Genomic DNA, 16,095 nt, shown 5'->3' with positions numbered 1-16,095 from the left:
CCTCCCTCTATATGTGTAAGTAATTTCAAGTCTAGTTTCTCTTAGATATGCATGCATTTCTCCATGAAAAATTCAACCCTGTTGGCAATGATAACAATGTGAGACAACATGAGTATATATATATATATATATATATTTCTGAGGCTTGTGGAATCTGCTTAGATCACATGCTGTGCATAGGCCGACATCTAGTGGAAGCTGCGGAGTATTACAGTTTGTTTTTCGAAAGTCGAAAATGGGCGTCGACACAGGCGTGCCAGTAATACTATCCCTAGTGTGACGTCCACTGTACCCAAGATCCCTCACGCGTGTAGGATCCTCAGATTGTTTTTTTCCGCCATACTGGTCGGAAGCATCTTGCGGAGTTCCCTGGCCTTAGCCATACTTTTGCTGTTATTATAATTTTAATTCTTATTCATTCCCTTCCCCACCCCAACGTCGACCCTCAACCTCGACGACGGCTGGAGAAGTCATCGACCGTCGACTGCTGCACGACGGATCTGGGCCTCGGTAGGCCGCTGGCCTCGGCCCGGGCCTAGTAGGCCGCTGGCCTCGGCCCTTACAAGTAGGGAGAGTGGGGGGTGGTACATACTCTTCACTCTTGATATATAGTTACATTTATATATATTCCTACACTTAGCAGCCCGCTGCCTTAAGGTGCGTATGGAGGGTACCCCTTTTCAATTCTGCCCCAAGTGCAATCGCAAATACCCTTGGGTCGACAGGCACGCCACGTGCAATCTCTGCTTGCCGAGGGATCACCCCGAAGCGAACTGCAGAGCGTGTAGTAGGTTTAAACCTAAGACACTTAAGGACCGTTCGACAAAGCGTTGGGCCCACCACGCCAGGCAGGAGGCCATGGCAGCGGAGGGCGCCTTCAGCGATGGCAGCGACGCCGTACTTTCGGACGGCGAGGGCATTACGGCGTCGAAAGACAGCCGACGAGCGCAGGTCCCCGACCTCGGAAGGTCGTCCGGCAGGGCGGCTATGGGGAAGACCCCCGGCGACGCAAGCGCTACACACCTAACACACACTAAACACACTAAGACCAACCGGACCTCGACGACGTCGACTTCCCGGAAAGAGGCACAAAAAGAACGGTCCGACTCGGTGTCCTCTGGGCGCTCTCGATCGAGATCGCCTCACGACGCAAGGCAATCATCCACTCTTGCCAAGAGTGCCTCGCTACACACACTAACGGAAGTTCGATCGTCGGGAGACGAAGACGACTTCCACCCCCAGGCCGCGCTCCAAGATACCGAGACCGCGGTTAACACCAGTGAGGCCCCACGCCCGAAGCACACAGATACCTTTCCAGACCCTCGACGCCAGGCGTCGAAAGTCGCTGGGGCCCCCAAGGGACAGGGAAAACATTTTTCCACGCACGGAGAAGGGGGGAAACAGCGGAAAGCACAGCCTTCCACCCCTGTAAAGCCTAAGCAGACAAGCAAACACAAGTCTACCCTTGAAAATAAATCACCTGCTAAATTAATACCCTGTTCCAGGGAATGGTCCAGTGAAGACATAGACAGGGTTATGTCTAGGATGTCTTCCTTGGCTGATTTTTATGATAAGAACCCAGAACACTTTCTTTCATATAACCCTCAAGGGGCCACACCCTCAGGCTCCTCCGATCCTATCCCGCTAAGTAAAAAGCCCCGGGTCGAAAGACCTGAACCCTTCGAGGTTCAGCCTTACTCCACTCCATATTCTACTCCACTCCCCAGTTATCAGGGACAAGTTTTCCCTGAAGAGGACCAGGAGTTTGCAATTATGGAAGAACAAACCGGGACAGATTACTATGCAGAGGATGAGGACCTGGAGGAGGGAGAAGATGAGCAGGAAATTTACAGAGTAGATTCCCCAGTACAAAGCGAAGCCCCAGTTACTGACTCTCCAGTTGATAACCAGCCCCTCCTTAACGAGGTTCTCGCTCGAGCAGCGGAACACTTCCACATCGACACCCACGGTGTACAGGAGGAAAGGGACTTCGCGGAGGAGTTTGTAGGAGAGAGAAGACCGGTCGCTCAGACCATCCCTATCCTCAAATCCATCCAACGAAGAATAGATCCTTCCCTGGTGAATCCTAACCTCACCAGAGCTGTCAACCCCAGAATTGAAAAGATTTTCCGGGCAGCCCAGTCTGACCCTCTGTATATAAAGGGACATCTTAAACCAGATTCCCTAGTGGTGACCAACACTAGAAAGAGGGCTGGCACGCCCTTATCTTCATCAGAAGCTCCTCCCGATAAGGAGAGCAAAAAACTTTACGGGTTTGGCAGAAAGGTAGCCTCAACGTCCGCCTACCAAGCAAGGATTGCGAATTCCACCACCCTGTTGGCTAGTTACAATTGCCATCAATGGGAAGAAGTCGCGGCGCTCATTGCCTCTGCTCCAGAACCGTTAAAGGGCCAGCTGGCTCGGATCTCGGCAGAGGGGAGAGCCGTGTCTGGTTGCATTTTAAAAGCAACTTTCGACGCCGCTGACAACGCAGGGAGATTGATAGCAGAAGGTACTGTTATCAAGAGACATGCGTGGTTACGGCAGTCGGGATTCAAGACAGAAACCCAGGCTTCTTTAATAGACAAGCCAGTGGAACCCGACCTATTGTTTGGGAAAGCGGTCGAAGACGCACTTAAAAATGCCAAAGATGAATATGAGACTCTCAAATCCCTTGGCCAGCTTACCAACAAACCCCCTAACCAGAGGGGGAACAATAATTTTCGTCGCCCACGCGGCCAAAATTCACAAAGAGGCAACTATGCCCAGGGACAAGGTACACAATGGAATAACAACCAGCAGTCTACCCAGAGTTACGGCAGGGGTAACAAGAGAGGTCGTGGAAGAGGCAGAGGCAGCCCCAACAAGGGCGGTGGCACGCCTCCACCAAAACAGTGACGCTCAGTTCAGGGTCCCTTGCCACGCAACCCCAGTAGGGGGACGCATTTCCACCTTCACCCAGGCTTGGGAAGGGATCACCTCAGACAGATGGGTGCTGTCAACAGTATCCGCAGGATATTGTATAGAACTACTGCAGCGTCCCCGGAATCATCCTCCACGACAAAGAGTGCACTCCCTAGAGCATCAAAGGATCCTTCTCGAGGAGATCGCCATTCTGCTAGAAAAGGACGCGATAGAACTCGTCCCAGGACACCAGGTAAACAAGGGTATCTATTCAACTTACTTCCTTGTGCCAAAGAAAGATTTGACAATGCGCCCAGTATTGGACTTACGGCCTGCCAACAAATATGTCAAGCCCCAAAAATTCCGTATGACCACGCTACAAGAGGTAATCCCCCTCCTAAAAAAGGGGGATTACATGGCAACCTTGGATATGAAAGATGCTTATTTTCATATTTCCATGCTCCCAGCGCACAAAAAGTACTTGCGCTTCAAGGTGGACAGTCGCCACTACCAATTCAAGGTACTGCCCTTCGGGATAGCTTCAGCACCAAGGGTATTCACCAAGGTACTGGCGGTGGCGGCTGCACACCTACGCAGGGAAGCAATCCCGGTGTACCCTTATCTGGACGACTGGCTCATAACGGGGGAAACCCCAGGAATTTGCAGGTCAAACATTCAGAGGACTATCGACCTCCTCCACGAATTAGGCTTCTCCATCAACGAGAAAAAGTCAAGTCTGGTGCCAAGCACCTCAAAACAGTTTCTAGGAGCTATCCTAGATACTCAGAAAGGATTGACCTTCCCTTCGGAAGAGAGAATTCGGAATATACTTCTGCAAATTCCGCATTATCAGTCAGGTCAACAGATAACAGTACGCAAAGCTATGCGGTTACTGGGCATGATGGCGTCATGCATTTACCTGGTCCCCCACGCGCGTCTGCGCATGCGTCCCATGCAGGAATGGTTGGCGAAACAGTGGTCTCAGGCAAGTGGTCATTGGGACGATCTAGTGGTCGTTTCGCCAACACTCGTACAGAGCCTACACTGGTGGACAAGAGAGAATCTCGCAAAGGGGAAACCCTTTTACGATCCCGAAGTACAAGCCGTGGTGACTACAGATGCATGCCTGACTGGGTGGGGAGCTCACCATCTCCACCACACAGCTCAGGGTCTCTGGTCTCACTCAGTAGCCAAGAACCACATCAATCTGCTAGAGCTTCTGGCAGTATTCCGAGCGCTAAGGGCGTTCGAGCCCCATCTACTGAACTTGTCGGTGCAGATCAGGACGGACAGCACGACAGCCATGTTCTATCTGAACAAGCAAGGGGGGACTCGTTCGCCAAATCTGTCCAAGCTTGCCCAGAAAATATGGATATGGGCACTCAGACGGAACATCTTCCTGTCATCGCAACATGTTCCAGGGGAGCTCAATTCCCTAGCGGATGCTCTAAGCAGAAACTCCCTCCCAGAAGAACACGAATGGGTCCTTCACAGAGACGTAGTAGAAGATCTCTTCTCTCAGTGGGGTTTCCCCACTATAGACCTATTCGCCACAAGCGAAAACAAACAATGCCCAGGATTTGCATCCAGGTTCCCCCAGCCGGACTCCCAAGGGAATGCCCTGTGGATGAACTGGTCAGGGATGTTTGCGTACGCTTTTCCACCAACTCCTCTCATCAGGAAGGTGGTGTACAAGATGAACAAGGAATCTATGACGCTCATCCTAGTTGCTCCCATGTGGGCGAGACAACCATGGTTTCCACACCTACGCAGGATGGCGGTGTGCGAACCCATCAGACTCCCAGCCTGGTACAACCTACTGTCCCAGCAACAGGGTCAAACAGTGCATCAGGAACCCAACTCTATGAACCTAGCAGCATGGCTCCTGAAGTCATAGAGTTTGGACATCTCAAATTACCACAGAGGTGTATGGACATTCTAAAGGAGTCCAGGAAACCAAATACAAGGCACTGTTACTTTGATAAGTGGAAAAGATTCGTTATCTGGTGCCAGAATAAACAAATCAACCCGGTTGATTGCACTCCTTCCAACGTTGTGACATACATGCTCCACCTGCTGGATGCAGGGTTGGTTTTTAACTCGCTGAAAGTACACCTGGCAGCCCTCTCGGCTTACACCACATCCCATAACAAGGTCTCGTGGTGGAAAGTACCAGTGGTTAAAGCCTTCATGGAAGGAGTAAAGAGACTTCACCCTCCTATTTCGAACCCACCGCCAGGATGGGACCTCAACGTGGTGCTAGCTAAGCTCATGGGACCCCCATTCGAACCCATGCATAAAAGTAGTCTCAAACACCTGACTTATAAAACGGCCTTCTTAGTAGCCATTACCTCCATAAGAAGGGTCAGTGAAATTCAGGCTCTGTCAGTGCAGGATCCTTTCTTTACTATCCACAAGGACAAACTGGTTTTACGCACACACCCTAGGTTCTCACCTAAATTCATATCCAAGTTCCATGTAAACCAGTCCATCGAGCTTCCGGCTTTCTTCCAGAACCCGCAAAGCTCGGCTGAGGTGAAACTACACACCCTAGATGTGCGTAGGGCGGTCCTATACTATGTAAATAAAACCAGACCGCTAAGGAAAACAGATCAACTGTTTGTCTCCGTAGCTACAGGCAGAGAGGGGGATCGCGTCTCTAAGGGCGCTATCTCGAAGTGGATTATCAACTGTATACAGCTGTGTTACTCTCTTTCTGACAAGACTCTGCCTTTTACGCCAAGGGCCCACTCTACTAGAGGCATTGGTGCCACTCTGGCTTTCATTGCAAATGTTCCCCTCGACACCATTTGCAAAGCGGCTACTTGGAGCTCTATTCACACTTTTACTCAGCATTACTGCATTGACACTCATTCCAAGACAGATACACAAGTGGGACAAGCGGTTCTAAGACACCTGTTTGCTCATGACCCTTCTCACATCCCACCTCCTTCTTCTGGTACTGCTCGCTAATCTATGCACAGCATGTGATCTAAGCAGATTCCACAAGCCTCAGAAGGGATACATTACTCACCGTAATCGTATTTCTGATGCTTGTATCTGCTTAGATTCACATGCGACCCACCCTTCCTCCCCTCCGAGAGAAGGCGCATGATTGCTTGTAGTCTTACCTTTTCTGTCTATCTGCTTGGATTATCTGTACTCACGCTACTCCTCATGCTTCCTCATGTCAGAAAAAATACAATCTGAGGATCCTACACGCGTGAGGGATCTTGGGTACAGTGGACGTCACACTAGGGATAGTATTACTGGCACGCCTGTGTCGACGCCCATTTTCGACTTTCGAAAAACAAACTGTAATACTCCGCAGCTTCCACTAGATGTCGGCCTATGCACAGCATGTGAATCTAAGCAGATACAAGCATCAGAAATACGATTACGGTGAGTAATGTATCCCATATATATATATCTTTCATTTTAAGAATGAAAGCCACACTTAGAGGGTTTTGTATTTGTATTGCCTAATTATAACATTCACATTTTCTTGTCTCCCTGGTTTTAAAAGACTCTTATTTATTTTCTGATCATTGGAAAATGTTGCAGAACTATGCTATGGTGGATATGCTCAAATAAGTCTTCCTAAAGTAAACCATTAATAATTGCTCAAGTGCACACACATGGCTAATAATCCATATGTATCTAATAAGAGCATATTTCCAATCAGTGCACATTTTTATAATAAGCCCTCAGTATCAAAAATCCAACAGTGTTATTTAATTGTGCATTATCTACCATCTTGTGTCACACTGTTTACTGTAAGAGTGTAGAAGGAGGAGACCGACACACAGGTGGCATATTTGTTGGCATATACTTTTATTTTCAATAAAGTAAAGAGAAAACCTATCCCTCCATAACTCTAAAAGGGGTTTTCCTGCCTCAAATAAGGAACTGAGCAATGTCCAAGTAAATGTCGAAATAAATGAAGAAGTCACTGTTGTGTGTCAAAATGCCTATTTCTATCCCTTACCCTATTAAGTAAACTAAAGAAATACTGGGCCTTCTTGCTCCAGAAGAATGACTCCCTTCTACTGGACACTGGGTTATAGTTCCAGTTGGCAGGTCGGGACTGCTCCTGTGAGAATGGCTGCCTTCTCCAAGCCTCACTTCTTTTCCAAGATATAAAACAAAGTTCCAGCTTGAGGTGTTGTCAAATTCTCAGTTGAAACTCAAATGTTCCAACTCAAACATCATTCATTATTGCCCATAGTTCCTCACTATTGGGTTCCTAAGAATGTCTCCCTTCTCCAGGTATCTTGTTCTCAATACTTTTGCTGTGCCAGAGGAATGACTCCCTTACTCAGGCTTTCTTCTACTTGGTGTCACGATACACAGCAGCAGGGGGTATGCCTTCTTTCCCATAACCTCCCTTGGTTTCACAGTACACAACGCCCAGGGGTATGGCTTTCTTTCCCTGGTCTCTCTCAGGGTTTTGTAACACTTCACAGATGTTTGGGAAATGACTCCCTTCCCCAGGCTGTTAGGAAGAATTCTCTGTAAATGCTAATTTCCCAGACCTAGTGAGTCCTCCAGCAGCTTTACTGGATTTTTGGAGTTTATTTTTTTCTCCCACTCTTAGGCATGATTTGAGAATGTCCTTTGACTTTGTAATGTGTTTTATGGGCTATGGGCTCTTTTACTCCATAGGGTTTCATGTGTTTTTGTACCTAATGTGTATACTCTATATACTGCCTAACTATTCTTGAGAGAAGTCTGACTGCTCAGCCACAGCTACCTGGTAAATCTGGGTGGTACAGACTGCTACCAATTGGGTTTACTGCCAACACCTGTAGTCTTAAGCCCTTTGCAGTGGTCCCTAAGAGAACTGCACAGGTTTCCGCCTAACACTGGTGGCAGCGGTGGGATTGACATTGTTGGTCCCCTTGATCCTCCAACCTCCTCAGGCAACCGGTTTATCCTTATTGTAGTAGACCATGGTACTAGATACCCTGAGGCAATTCTTATGAGGACTGTTACAGCTCAGGCTGTGGCTAAGGCCCTCCTTAGTATTTTTACCAGGGTTGGGTTTCCTAAGGAAGTAATCTCTGACAGGGGTTCAAATGTAATCTCTGACAGGGGTTCAAATTTTATGTCCCACTACATGAAAGCCATGTGGAAAACCTGTGGAGTTACTTAAAAGTTCTCAACCGCATACCACCCTCAGACAAAGAGGTTGGTAGAAAGGTTCAACAGAACCATGAAGAACATGATAGGTGCTTTGGAAGATCCCCTTTAAAGAAAGTGGGACCTTCTACTGCCATGCCTTCTCTTTGCTTATAGAGAAGTCCCTCCGGAGGGAGTAGGTTATTCTCCCATTGAACCTCTTTATGGCCATTCAGTCAGAGGTCCATTGGCCCCGATTAAGGAGGGGTTGGAGAGTGCTCCTTCCCCCAAGCCATCTCGGAGTGACTGACTATGTGATAGGTCTCCGGAGGAGAATGTCACACATGATGGCAGAAGCTAGTGATAACCTGTAAGCTGGGCAAGCTTTGGTCAAGCATTGGCATGATCAAAAGGCTAACATGGTTGAGTTCATTCAAGACCAGCTAGTTCTAGTTATGATCCCAACAAGGCAGAGGGCCTTGCAAGATAAATGGATAGGACCCTTCAAGGTTGTGGCTAAACTTGGAGAGGTGAACTATCTGGTTGACTTGGGCAATCCCAAGGAGGCTCCCAGAGTCTTCCACACCAACAGACTAAAGGCGTATGTCTCCAGGCCTGAAGTAGGAGCCTTGCTTCTAGCTTCAACAGAAGAGGAAGAAGAGAGTGAAGTTCTCCCTGATCTCCTCAGAGGCTTACCCTTGGATGAAAAGATTGAAGGAGTAAGTCTCTCTTCAAATATGACACCTGAGCAACAAGAGGAGTGCAACTCTGTTAAATCAGTTTGCCTCCCTGTTCTCACTTTCACCAGGCGTGACCCCTTGGGGCCAGCATGAGATACTCACTGGTGACTGCCTGCCAGTCAAAAGCAGAGGATACAGAATGTCAGAAAATGTGAGATCCCACATTAAAGGGGAGGTCAGCAAGATGCTTGACCTCGGGGTAATAGAGCCCTCTACTTGTCCATGGTCTAGCCCAGTTGTGTTAGTACCAAAGGCAGGATCCAAAGAATTGAGATTCTGTGTGGATTATAGAGCTCTGAATGCAGTCACCAAGACTGATGCCCACCATTTGCCTAGAACAGATGAGTTGGTGGATAGACTTGGTGCAGCCAAGTTCCTCAGCACATTTGATCTAACGTCAGGCTATTGGCAAATAGCCCTGACAGACCATGCCGAGGAGAAAACTGCATTTCCTACCCCAGTTGGCTTATACCAATTTAGGGTTATGCCTTTTGGACTGAAAAATGCACCTGCAACATTCCAAAGGATGGTAAATCAGGTTCTGGCTGGGATGGAGGACTTCTGCATGGCATACTTGGATGACATTGCAGTGTTCAGCCACTCCTGGGAAGAGCATGTTAACCACCTAGGACATGTTTTGCAGGCTCTTGGGAAGGCCAACCTGACCATAAAAGCAAGCAAATGGCAGACTGGACAGAACAAGGTGGTCTACCTTCTGCATGAGGTAGGAGGTGGAGAAATAAGGCCTTTGCTCAGTAAGATTGAAGCTGTGCAAAATTGGACAACACCTACTACTCAAACCCAGGTGAGAGCCTTCCTAGGCCTCACTGGGTATTACAGGAATGTCATTGAGAACTATGGGACCATAGCTTCTTCACTGAATGTAATCTCCTCTCCAAAATTCCCAAAAAAGGTCAGATGGAATGAAGAGTGCAATCGGGCCATTGAAAACCTGAAGAAAGCTCTTTGCCAAGCACCAGTACTGAGAGCTCCTGACTACCACCAAACTTTCATTGTGCAGACAGATGCTTTGAATGTAGGTATAGGTGCAGTCCTTAGCCAACTGGATGAGAAAGGTAGGGAGCACCCCATTTGCTTCATCAGCAGAAAGTTGAAGGATCCTGAGACAAGGTGGGCAACAATCGAAAGAGAATGTTTTGCTATTGTGTGGGCACTGAAGAAGTTTAGGCCATACTTGTATGGTTCTACTTTTGTCATTCAGACTGACCACCAACCCTTGAGATGGTTGATGCAAATGAAGGGGGAAAACCCAAAACTATTGAGATGGTCAATCTGCCTTCAAGGGTATGATTTCACCATTGAGCACAGGTCAGGGTGTCACCACCAAAATGCTGATGGTCTCTCTAGGATGTATGTCATCGACTAGAGGTATGAGATTCATCCAGGAGTGGATTAAATCCTCCTGTCCCTTAGTCTGGGGGTGAGGGGGGGAGTGTTAGGGAGAATTCTCTGTAAAGGCTAATTTCCCAAACCTAGTGAGTCCCCCAGCAGCTTTGCTGGATTTCTGGGGTTTATTTTTTTCTTCCACTCTTAGGCATGATTTGAGAATGTCCTTTGACTTTGTAATGTGTTTTATGGGCTATGGGGTCTTTTACTCCATAGGGTTTCATGTGTTTTTGGTATGTGTGTTACACACCACCCTCAGTGCAGTAACACACGGGTGTCATAGTGACCCCCAAACATAGACTCCATACCCTGGGACTGACTACTGTCTCCCAGGGCATGTAAAGTCAACATTGACTTTACTAGTCTTAAATTGTGTACAGAACCAGTACAAACCATCATATTGTGGAAGTACTGATAGGGGTGATTAGATTGCCCCTGGGTCTCTTTTTGGAGGGGGCACTGTGCAGTCCCCCCTCGTCGAGTTTCTGGCTGGTGGCAGTGGTAACCGCGCAAAATATTCCACAGGAATATTTCCTATGGGATTTTCCCATTCATTTTAAATGCACCACTTTTTTTGGTGCAATGTTAAAGATACCGCTGGGTTATTTATTTAATATTTATTCCCCGGTTGGGTCTTTTTGCCAGGACTCGGTTTTAAAATGGCGTTTGTGTTCGCCTCTGTAACTCCAACCCAAGTCGAGCCCTTTGTTCCACTTTTGGCGGGCTTCTGCACAGAAGCCTCCAAAAGTGGTGCCACTCTGTCTGGGTCTACAGGATGTGTGGGAGCGGGGAATAGGCACCCTGGACTGAGTTGCCTCGGCAACTCAAGTCGCACTCTTGTGTGATTGGCCTGAGTGACAGCTAGGACTAGTGAATGGGGGTTTTATGCATAAAAGCAGGGCTTTGGGGATTGGAACTTGAGAAGTCGCCACAGGACCTAAAGAATCCGAAGAGGGAGAAGCTGAGCCGACCTGCAACGACGACACCACCGGTGGAGCCCTGCTGAACCGACTTCTCGACGACAGAGAAGATCTTCATCCTGGAGAGTCTTCTTCCTTTGAACTGGTGGGGTTAACCAGTTCGCCCTCTTTTCGTCTTCCTGGATCGTCTCGTGGTCGAATCGCCCGTGCCAAGCACCCCGGCGGCCGGATAGCCACGCTTCACCACTACCGCGAATATAAGGGTAGTACCTTTTAACCGGGAAACTCTGCGGCTGGTTTCTTCCCTGGCAGTGTAACGACCTCCAGCTTTCCTCCACGTCGAGATCTTCTCTTTCCCTGGACGAAGCACCGACTTGCACCCGCTGCCAGGAACAACTGCCCCCGCTGGAGCTTTCTCACCATTTCAGGTACTTTGTCGCACCTGGTCTCCCTTGCAACAGACTGTTCAAGGTGTCCCGTAAATCCTTGACTCTCTATCCTGGGGTGACCTGGGACCTGTTAACTAACTTTTTTGAACTAATCCAACTCCTTTTGAACTATCTGCAAAGACTTTTAAAGTGTACTTCAACTGTGTGATCTTGGGCACATTCCGCCTTGCTCTCTCCAAGAGTGGGCCTATGAACTTTCTTTCTCTACAGTAGACTCTGCCTTTCCTGACTTGCTGTGGTTCTTTTAAAAGTGTTGGTATTGTGTGCTTTTCTAATTCTGCTTTTTCCCTCCCTTTTTAAATAATTATTGGAGCACCATCTTGGTTAAGCGCTCACCTCTGTATTTGATAATAACAGGTGTTCTTGTCCTAAGACTTGTCGAATAATTAATCGGGAGGTGTATATATTTCTAATGACTGTGTTGGAACTTGCTTGACATATTAGTGCCAGTGTATTTTTACAAGTGTGTTTTAAAATAAATAATTATATCCTATTATACCAAAGCTCTGGTCAGTGTTTGCTTGTGCTACTGTATTTGTGTTCCTAATGTTAATACTCTATATACTGCCTAACTCTTCTTGAGAGAAGTCGGACTGCTCAGCCACAGCTACCAGGTAAATCTGGGTGGTACAGACTGATACCAATTGGGTTTACTGCCAACACCTGTAGTCATAAGCGTTTTGCAGTGGTCCCTAAGGGAACTGCACAGGTTTCTGCCTAACACAGCCTCTTTCACAATGCCAAGGGAATGCTCCTGTCCCGTGGCCTTCATCAGGCATTTCACAATGTTCACAATGCTGGAGAAATGACTCCCTTCCCCTGGCCTTTCTCAGGCTTTTTGCTTCCTGTGAGCCTCTTCAGTGACTCAGGTCGGTGGACCTGGTATACTCCCCTGCCAGGTACTGTCCCAAAGTCAATGCACCATGAAGCACTCCTCCTCTTTCACTTGAGGGTCCTCGACCCAGTCTCTTTCACTTTGTATCTTTCTTAATATACGCGGTTCACTAATAGTACTTTGTCTTTGACTTTTACAGTACTTTTCTTTACCAAATCTTTCTTATGCTTACATATGGGCTCCCAGACCCACTCACAATGGCTTCTTTTATCCCCTCTAAACACCTGGGCAGCCACTGTACCTTGAATGGGAACTTGCTGTCCACTGAATTGGTGCCGGTCTTCCCAGAGACTTTGAACTGCTTTATTTTCAGTCTTCTTGCTGTTTCCTTTGGCACTGCAGCACTGCTCTGAAGCCTGTCTGCACGTCGCTGCTCAACCGCGGTGGTCAGTGTGTTCTCGCGCCACAGCTTTCTTCTCCCTCTTCTGCTCTGTCTGCCTCTGCACGTTAGACCCCATTCGGCTCCACAGCTCTGTTCTGCAGCCTGTCGGTGTGTCTTTGCTGGACCGTGTGGTTCAGAGTATTCTCACACCACAGACATCTTCTATTCTCGGTCTGCCTCTGAATGGGGAACCTATTAGGGATGCTGTCTCCTCTTCCAGGAAATCCAGGTCAGTAGTCTTGTCTTCTCTCTTCACGGGACGAGCGATTTGCTCGCAGTGACAACTGTCAGTCCTTTCTCCATCTTTAAACAACTGAGCCTCTGAAAGCTAGAATGTTCAATCCACTTCTGATTATGATGATTCATGCTGGCTCTGCGCCTCATCCTCATCATCGGTGTATTACAATGAGTATTCACTGGAGTCAACCCTACTCTTCTTCATCACAGTATATTGCAGAGGGTATTCACTGGAGTCAACCCTACTCTTCCTCCTCAGTCATGGGGTTTTCACTGATCTTGCAAACATACATAGGAGAGGCTACCTGATTAGAGGAAGGTAAGGAAGGTGTGTGAGTGTTGGGGATACCATGTTCTCCCCAGGTCACCACTAGTCCCATGAGGGGATTCCCTCCCCATGAGATCCACGCGCTGAGTACCACCCCTAGGGGGACTAACAGATAGTGGCCTCACCTCTCTGGCCGCATGGAAAGGGGCTCCCCCTAGTGGTGAAGTGATGACATCTGGGGAATTCATGACAGTACCTAGACTGGTCTCCATCCAGCTGCTCTTTTGTGAAGATTGCGCACGGGTCAGGGAGCAGGTGTAATTGAAAGCCTTGCTGATGGTACGTGAAAAGTGGGATAGAAAAATGGGGACCCAACAGATGTCTGCATCCCACTTTTCACATCAGCTCTGCAAAGCTGTCTACGGTTTAGCCAGATCCTCGTCTCACAATTGTGAGATGCACTTGCCTCCCTCACCCATTTCCCTGCGGGTTATATTTATGGCATGCTCTAGCAGCCGTTTGTGAAAACAACTCAATGAATTTAGCATCTTAGCCACAACCCTGGCATAGTATAGGAAATGCATTTTACTAGCTGGGTTCACTGACCTCCTGATACTTGAGGTACTCCTCATCTTTACAAAGCGGGCCAACAGTGCCAATTTGTATTTCTTTACACACCCTTTTACCGCCTAGGAACGGCAGTCCTAGGTCCTTTGACCAGTGCTAGCCCTGTCTCAAGATGCATCTGCCTATGCCCTTTCGTCCACCCCATTTCTTCCCCAATCGTCTTAATTGTGATCATTATCAACAGCAGTTTATCGCCTATTCCTGCACAGACCAATGCAATCTCCTTAAGTGTTCTAGAATTTAGTGTTTGTTTAATAATAGTGGTAAGCTGTTCGCCAGGTTTAGTTTTACTGATTATGATGTTGTGCACTGTTCTCTTTACCTGTTTAGAACTATCATTTTTACTCTTTTAATAAATATGTGCTTTACATAATGCTCTCCGAAGTAAAAGAATTAATAAATGACTGGCTGTCAAGCCCTATTATAAGCCACTGTGTGAATCTGATTCTTACTTGTGTTTTTATTGAAGAAATCAAAGCGCACAGCTGCAGAGAACAGCGAAGATCAGTCTACTAAACACAACAACTCAAATAATTCAGGTAACTACCACAGGCATAGTCTACTTCTTCATGCCTTATTTGTTCTCGAGTGCCCTTGAAAGGTTTGTGTGAATGTTTAGCTGTTGCATTGTTTTGGTGCTGTGGCCTTGGGCTGTTTCATTGCTAGATAAAAGAAATGGATGTAAGGAGACGAGCCATGCAGGAGCAGCGTGCACACATTCCAAACAGGAATTAAAGCAGGGTGTTTTCTACATTCGTACAGTAGGAGGGCTGTATAAGTGGACAGAGAAGGGGTGCAAAGGAGTTTGGTAGGTACACCAGTGAATAAAAAAAGAGGCTTCATGCTCAAGCAGCAGACCCATAGAATTTCACCACTGAGGGCATCGGTAGCACCATGTAAGGAGAAAATGCGTAAAGGTGAGTGGACCAAGGAACCAGCGAGGAATGGCAGATGAAACATAGACAGGGGAGCCAAATGTTAGGCAAAATTGAGACCAATGGGGTAAGGAGTCCGCTTAACAAGCAGGGCAAATGTTATGGACCAGCAGTGTGAGTGCAGGCCCTATTATTATAAAGCTGGATTCAAGTCTATTCTTCTATGTGTTAATTCCAGAGTCAGTGATATACTGTTTGGGATAAAGAAAGGTTTAACCACGAAGATGGATAGGTAGATGTGTTTATAGTTGGTAGAATGATAAGATTATCCAGCATGGGGTCTTGTATGGATTCACATGCTCATGAATATTCCCTGTCGTCAGGCTGCAAATCCTTGGTAAAAGAAAAAACAGTTTCACTTTCACTTACAAACTTTATTTCTCCTTTAAACCAACCACTGTCCACTGGGTCATTCTGCTCCATCTAATGACATTCCTCTCCCTAAGTCCCTCCTCTGGCAGCCATCTTCAAATATTTACCGGACACTTCAGTGTTTGGAGTCCTCGAGTTTGCTCTCAGAGTATTTGTAGGTTTTTTTCGTGGTTTTCGATGGAAAAAAGTTATATTTTTGTGCCTAAGGAGCCGTGTGCTCTCTTCTCCATCTACCGACAGCGGGAAACCGTTGTCGATGAAGTTCCTCGCTCCTCAATGGCGAAGACCGTCAAAGATTCTAGAAGGCCATCAGGCCTACTTCACGCCGTACGACCATGACGGAGGAGAAGGAGGGAAGGGCCCTCTTTTTAAATTTTTTAATTTTTATTTATTTCATTTAGTTAATACAAACTTTTTCAAAAGATTTGTGATCCCTCCATACACATCCTACAAAGGCAGAGAGGTCGAGAGCAATCATGCGAAACACAGTTTACAGAAGTCTCGTCACTCATGAAAAGGAGAAACTTCACACATAAGCGCACACTATCTTCCTGGCAATTTCATGTCGGTTATCAGACTGCCAGGATTTCTTCAAGTCAGTGTCTGTTTAGTTGGTTTCACAGTTGCGTATTCAACGTCTCTGCCTCTCTATTAGTTCCAGTTCTTAAGTCTGTCTTTCTCAGTCTTGAACTGCTAGCATGGTTTCCAGTTTATGCAGAAAGTTTGACAAGCCGAAGACCTTTTTCTCTTGGGTTCTTAAATTTCAACCATAGCTCTTCTCCAGATAGAGTGGAGTATTGATTAACTACTTGCCCGAAATGCAGGATTCTGAAGTCTT

At 47.2% G+C, this 16,095-nt stretch overlaps 1 protein-coding gene across 4 annotated transcripts in view; it reads left to right on the top strand.

Moving 5' to 3' along the window:
- Positions 1-16,095, top strand: part of PXK (PX domain containing serine/threonine kinase like) — a 917,751-nt gene that overhangs the window by 833,804 nt on the left and 67,852 nt on the right. For all 4 annotated transcript variants that reach the window (XM_069643765.1, XM_069643764.1, XM_069643767.1 and 1 more), the window contains exon 16: positions 14,420-14,489. In XM_069643765.1, coding sequence (XP_069499866.1) covers positions 14,420-14,489 — 70 coding nt within the window. The remainder of the gene's footprint in view (positions 1-14,419; positions 14,490-16,095) is intronic.

Source organism: Ambystoma mexicanum, chromosome 2p, assembly GCF_040938575.1.
Source record: "Ambystoma mexicanum isolate Mex_15411 chromosome 2p, UKY_AmexF1_1, whole genome shotgun sequence".
Classification (NCBI taxonomy): domain Eukaryota; kingdom Metazoa; phylum Chordata; class Amphibia; order Caudata; family Ambystomatidae; genus Ambystoma; species Ambystoma mexicanum.
The sequence above is the reverse complement of the archived record's forward strand: the minus strand, read 5'-3'. Positions and strand labels throughout refer to the sequence as shown.